The sequence below is a fragment of the Galendromus occidentalis genome, unplaced genomic scaffold (genome assembly GCF_000255335.2).
Source record: "Galendromus occidentalis unplaced genomic scaffold, Mocc_1.1 scf7180000075950, whole genome shotgun sequence".
Lineage (NCBI taxonomy): Eukaryota > Metazoa > Arthropoda > Arachnida > Mesostigmata > Phytoseiidae > Galendromus > Galendromus occidentalis.
This window is the reverse complement of record NW_003803940.1, coordinates 169616-176347: the sequence shown is the minus strand read 5'-3', so window position 1 is coordinate 176347 and position 6732 is coordinate 169616. Positions and strand designations below refer to the sequence as shown.

The 6732-nt window shown below is 49.7% G+C and overlaps 2 protein-coding genes across 2 annotated transcripts; both read left to right on the top strand.

Moving 5' to 3' along the window:
• The first annotated feature begins 2408 nt into the window (after positions 1-2408).
• Positions 2409-3926, top strand: LOC100899251 (cytochrome P450 4V2). The gene has a single exon (XM_029113028.1). The coding sequence runs from the start codon at positions 2409-2411 to the stop codon at positions 3924-3926; it is 1518 nt and encodes a 505-aa protein (XP_028968861.1).
• A 739-nt stretch (positions 3927-4665) lies between these two features.
• Positions 4666-6724, top strand: LOC114828526 (cytochrome P450 4V2). The gene has a single exon (XM_029113024.1). The coding sequence runs from the start codon at positions 4699-4701 to the stop codon at positions 6274-6276; it is 1578 nt and encodes a 525-aa protein (XP_028968857.1). The 5' UTR covers positions 4666-4698; the 3' UTR covers positions 6277-6724.
• Positions 6725-6732: the final 8 nt, after the last annotated feature.

The window sequence follows — 6732 nt, the reverse complement described above, 5'->3', positions numbered from 1 at the left end:
CCTTATTGCCTTAAATCGGAACTCCATTCAAGACCGCTTCGTGGAAAAGACAGGATCAGAGGGTTGATTTCCCATATCTCTCTCCATATTTCGAACTAATATCGAATGTATCTCGAACTCTAGCCTGAGGGGTAGTCCCATTCCCAACCTTTATCCTCCAGAGGGACAGAAAGAACCTGGGAACTCAATCCCTCGCTCTCAATCAATTACCGGGACGCCAGCCCAGAGGCTGGCTCCGCCTCGAGAGCAGGGAAGCGTGTCGGTCCATTGGTCATTCATCTGGTACTTCCATGAATTTGAGCGCAGCCTAATTTTGGCGTTAATTATGAGCTTCAAGTTCTCTTCGGGAAAGCACCCTCCTATTTCGCGCCCTCCGTCGAACGGTCGTGGATTGTAATCGCGGACTCATGGAAAAAGTATCCGAGTTTCTTATCACCGCGGGCGGACTCTGAGAGACCGTCTTTTATTCGCCTGCGAGGAACGTTGGGGAAGCGCAAGCTGTTATTAAACACTTTTCCGCAAAACACAAGGGAAAAAGACTTGTTCCACTCCTTCCTCGGAGTCTTGGAGAGGAGCCAAAGCGGAGGGCTCCGTCTCCTCCTTGTAATTTCCTGAAAGGGTTCTGTGCGAAGCGGGTTCGGATAACATATTCACAGCACAGTAGAGGAGAATTCGCAATTCTTGTCATTCAACCGGTGCGGAATTCGATTTCACTTGGTCATGAAAGACCCGAAGGAGGCAGGCAGCTAGCCCGTGCACTTGGCGGAGAACCTTAGCGAGGGTCGGCTCCCCAGAACTCTTGAGGAAATGAGGTGTAAAACTCATAATTATTGCCGTCAGCTTCCTCCCTAAGGAGAAATCTGAGAAACCGCAGCGCCTTCGAAAAACTTCTCGGGAGTGGTGAGTCTGCTGAACGGATGAAAGAAGTGGTTTTCCTAATGAAACTTTCATCGGTTCCGACAGCTTCCGTCTGCGGAACGAGCTCAAGGTAGCATCTGAAGACGGAATATTCTGATGTATCAACGGCGAGACTCGACTGATATGAATATGCAGCGTCTCCGAAGAGAGCTCCGCTTCTGATAGCACTTCATATGATAATAAGTAGAGAAATGTCGCTGGTGATTCCTCCCGACGCGAAATCGCCCATCGATTCCTCATCTAGGACAGGACACCGTGATCGTGGAGCCACAGGTTGTGATTGAGAAGAACGACATGAGGCAGAGGGGGAGAGGCAGAAACGACTCCCCACGACCAACCGTCACGTAAACTGGCACCTTTGCAACAAAACTCTCGGGCCCGGAGGATCGCCGAAAGAACGGGCCATCCGCTCCATGCGACGGGAAGTTTAGTCAGGCGCTAGTTTTTCTTTTTTGGGGAATCTCCCTCAAGCATATTGAGAAATACCCAGGCAAACGAGAGCTCATCGACGCGGCCCCAGATCAGAGATTGTCGGCTGCTTCAAAGATGAATATCAGTTTGAAGACCTGAGATGATGCTGGCTCACGAATTATTATCATTACTCCGGGAAATCCATCCCACGGATTCCGAGACGGTGCGACAAGTTCTCAGCTTGAAGGATTTTTCTGCCCCCTCCCCTCGTTGTTTCTCTGGAATATCGATATAATTTTCCGAGAGAGATGTACAATCTTTCGGGAATTCCGGCTCAGCGAGTCGAGGCCCAGGGTGAGCGATCGCCGAGTCCCTCGAGACAATAATTTCCTTTTTCTAGTTTATCCAGATCTCACTGCCTCGTGGAGTACCGCCGGGAATTCCAGGCGTACAGCTGATTTTCGTGGCCGAAATGGGTACTTTCGATGCTCCTCGTATTTCGGAAACCTGATCCCTGTGGTCTCTTCCGATAGGCGAAACGGAATTCGGAGTATTACGGATATAGAGCCGCTACCTGGAAACTGACGATCGAATTACACGGTGACCGTCATGAGTCATCATGGGTTGATTGCGAAATGAGCTACGAAAACTATTCTGTCTTCTGTCCGAATGCTTCGATTGAAAGCGAGCCAGATTACGGAGCGGATGGCCGCGGTACTAGCCCATCCAGAATTTGTGATTCCGTACAGTGTTATGCTTGATCAGGGCCGAGCGCCGAGCGTAGATATCGTTCCGTTTGATGAGCTCTGTGTATGCATTTCTACACGACGTATCGGAAATTTCTGGGACGGAAAAGCTTCCTTCAGCCGCCGAGGGTGTTGTGAGAGCGGAGCTTGGGCAATGTCGTCGACTACAAAAAAACTCCGCTTTCGCATCGTCCAAGTAATTGTTCCTGAGGAGCCGGCAGAATCTCAGTCAGATTCGGAATTCCCTTTAAGGAGAATCCGATGTTGATCTTCGTCTTGAAAGCTTTCTCGACTGTGGCTCTGGCCTTGGTCGTGTTATTTGTCTTGGTGACTATGGTGGTGCTTCCCCTAATGCAGTGGCCTGTCAGAGGGAAAATTTACGCTTTCCAGCACGTGAAGGACCTTTTCCCGACCATCCGCTACCTTCTGTGGCACTTGTCGATGATCCGCAGTTATTGGAGTGGCTTGAGTTATGAAGTGGTTTTCTCAAACTTGTGTTTAGGGGAGTGCATGCGGAAAATTCGACGGGGTTTTATCGTCGAGCACATCGTCTCTCATCCGATCTTCGTGATTTTCCGCGCCGACCACGTCGAAAAAGTTCTCAGCAACAGCAAGAACATCAAGAAAGGTCCCTTGTACGATATGATCGTTCCGTGGTTGGGTCGCGGCTTGCTGACATCAGACGGCACGAAGTGGAAGTCTCGGAGGAGACTCCTAACCTCATCATTCCATTTCAAAGTTCTGCGGACGTTCTCGGTCTCGATCAATGAGCAAGCTGCGCTTTTCGTCGAGCGTATCTCCAAGAAAATGCAAAATGAAGATATCGCGCCGTACATCGAAGCTTTCACGCTGGATGTGGTATGCGAAACGATAATGGGCGTTTCCATGAACTGCCAAACATCTGACAACGGTCAACAGTATCTTGCCACTGTTAAATTCGTTGGGAAACAGTTGGTGAAGAGATTCACAGACTTCCCGTGCTGGTGTGAATTCATTTTCCGGAGAACCGAGAGCGGGAAACAATTCTTCAAAGCTGTGAAGACGCTGCACGAGTTTTCCACGGGAATAATCAAGGATCGGAAGGAAGAGCTCTTGAGGGACCCCGAAAAACTCGATGTCATCGCTGAGTGCGAGGAAAGCATGCTCAACTCTAAGAAACCGCTTCTCGATATTTTGCTCGTGGAGCATCTGAAACATGGCTCTATTAGCACCGATGACATCAGAGAAGAGGTCGACACGTTCATGTTTGAAGGTCACGACACAACATCGACAGCGATTTTGTGGGCGCTGCATTTCATCGGCTACTATCCGGAGGTGCAGGAGGAACTCAAGAAGGAGATCGATCGCTTCGGCGGTGAGGACGGTACGGAAGTCTCAGATGAACAATTGAAGAAGCTTACGTATCTGGATATGGTACTGAAGGAGAGTCAACGTCTCTGTCCATCGGTACCTCTCTTCAGTCGACGGATCACCGAAGAAATCCACATCGAGGATAAACCCGTGCCCGTAGGGTCTGAAATTATTATTTACACTTCAGTCCTTCATAGGAATCCAGATGTTTTCCCCAAACCCGAGGAGTTCGACCCAGACAGATTCTCTACCAAGAACAGCCGTGATAGAAATCCATACGCGTATCTCCCGTTCTCGGCGGGACCGCGAAACTGCATCGGACAGAAGTTTGCGTTGCTTGAGGAGAAAATCCTCCTGGTCTGGATCTTGAGAAGATATTCTCTCAAATCGCTAGATCACAGAGACGAAATCCCTGTACCCCTGGAGATGGTTCTCCGGCCAGATTCGCCGGTACGTGTGATTTTCTCGGCTAGAAAAGAGAAGTTCTCGAGCGCCGCCTAGGACCAAACTATTATCGGTACTCTGCAGCGGATAATAAAGAGGAGATTTCTCCTTCCACGATTTTCTTGCGAATTATTTATCAAAGGACTCTCTGGAAACTCTTCGCAGCAACTATCGAAGATTCAGAGCTCTCGCTGGAATGTACCCCATCGGTATATCCCCTTTCGAACGCTCGAAATAGACGCTGAAGCTGTGACTCATGGATGGGAAATATAATCGATAGCCTTTGGCAGAGCGGAGATAATCTTGCGCGATGAATGTCAAACTGAGCCGTCTCGAAAAGCGTTTCGATATTCCGAACTGACGAGATAGCTCCCGGCGGGACCCATCATTGATGCTATAGAGGCCTGAGGGTCAAGCTCAAGTGAGTCCCTCGATTCGCCAAAAAAAGACGAGATCGATTATCATCGAGTCCGTTTGCTCCAACAACCGCATTGGGTAGGACTCTCCGACATCGTCGCTTCGTATCGCCCAAGGGCATCCGCCTTTGGCAGATGACGTCTCGTCGAAGGTCTTTGTCCGAGAAAAAAACACTGTGGACTCCAATTTGCCTGGAAAATTCTCCTGGCCGCAAAAGCGTTGCCAACTATTACGAGGTCGAAAACTCGAGGGATCGAGACCTTGCCACGTGCCGTAGACTACTCTTCCTTTCAGGTGTTGTCTCTCATCTCTCTCACAAAATGATAAGCTCGGTGGAAAGTGCGACGCGGGCTCTCAATTGACGCGTTTGAATGTGTTTTTCTTCCGGGAGACTCCCGAGCAAGAGTTCACCATGATTTGGATGTGCCTACCGCTCCTGCGATTCTTGGCCTTCTCCTTGTTCGGTTTCATAGTCGCCTTCATTTTACTGCTCGTTGTAGTGTATCTGCGCCAATTGCCGTTCCGCCGAAGCGCTCTCGCTCGCAGCTGTGTCAGAGATCCGTTTCCCCTTTTACGCTACATCGGTGTGCACCTCTCTCTTCTGGAAATCTCGAAGCATTGTGGCAGCTATGATACACATCTGACGAACTTCTTGCTGTTCGAGGCGTCGAGTCGTCCCGCTGAAGGGTGGGTCATGCTCTTCATAGGAGTGGTACCAGAGCTGCTACTGTATCGTGCGGATCACGTAGAAAAAGTTTTCGGTAACAGCAAAAACATTAGAAAAGGACCCTCGTACCGGCTCCTCGATCCCTGGCTCGGCGAAGGTCTGCTCACATCTTACGGCTCGAAGTGGAAGTCTCGACGGAAGTTCTTGACACCGGCCTTCCATTTCAAGGTTCTCGACACGTTCGCGGACGCTATGAACCGCCAGGCGAAAATTTTCGCGGACCAGATTGGGAGGAAAAAACCGGATGAAGACATGCTCCCGTACGTCGAGGCGTTCACCCTCGACGTGGTGTGCGAGACGATCATGGGTATTGACATGAAGTGTCAGCTCGAAGGAAGTGGTCGAGACTATCTCAACAAAGTCAAGAGAATCAGCCACCAGCTGGTGAAACGGTTCGCCGATCCTCTCAGTTGGATTGATTTCATCTATTTCAACTTCACTGGTGATGGACGTGAGTTCAAGAAAATCGTCGAAGAAGTTCACGACTTCACCACACAGGTGATCAATGAACGGAAGAGGGAACTTTCGGCGACTCCCGAGATACTGGAGTCGATCTCCAACGCGGAAGAAGCGATGACAAAGTCCAAAAAACCTTTTCTCGATCTCATGCTCGTGGAGCATCTGAAAACTCAAAACCTGTCGATCGAAGACATCAGGGAAGAGGTCGATACTTTTATGTTCGAGGGCCACGACACGACGTCGATGGGATTGACCTGGACGCTGCACTTCATCGGACTCCATCAGGACGTTCAGGCCAAGCTCCATGAAGAGATTGATAGGGTTTTCCAGGGAAACAGCACCTGTGACGTCACAGCCGAGCACATCAAGGAGCTGAAATACCTCGAGATGGTCATCAAAGAGAGCCAGAGACTTTGTCCTTCTGTTCCGTTCGCGGCTCGGCTCGTCACGGAAGAATTTCGCATCGATGACAAACCGGTTCCGATCGGCACCGAAGTGATTGTGTTCATCAGGAAGCTCCATGAGGATCCGAAGGTTTTCCCGAAGCCTCACGAGTTCGACCCGCAACGTTTCTCCGCGGAAAACTCCAGAAACAGGAATCCGTACGCTTTCGTGCCGTTCTCCGCAGGACCGAGGAACTGCATCGGTCAAAAATTCGCGTTGCTCGAAGAGAAAATTCTGCTTGTCTGGGTTCTTAGGAAGTTCCAGATCAAGTCTTTAGACTACAGGGATCAAATTCTCGTGAAAATCGATATTGTCTTGAGACCTCAGTCTCCCATAAGAATCGCGGTAAAAAATAGATAGGTCGACTGCTATTACCTTGGACCTGTAGATGAGACTCCGAGTCCCCCGTGAAGACCGAATTCTGCTGCATTGACAACAGCTTATGATACTATTGATCATTGCCTCCCTCCCTGTCGTGGGACTTATCTCTGCTTTCTGGAGAGATTCCCGGCGTTGCCTCGCATCTTCCCACAGCAGTGTCTACGGATTCCCGTGCCCGTCCATGATCATTGGAAGGTTTCTCCATCGATGACCCGTGAGAAGGTTTGCGTCAAATACGTTTAACAATCATATTGGAATCTGGGAAGCAGCCATCCTAGGTTTTCAGCTAGGCAGATAATCTCCTGGTTATCAAGCGCAACATCCGCGAGATGTCATCAGGACGGGGATCCATCATCCCTTTCGGATTAAAGATCGGTATCCACGCGGAGCGATATAAACTTATCAATATGAAGTAGTCATTCTAAACTAATCGAT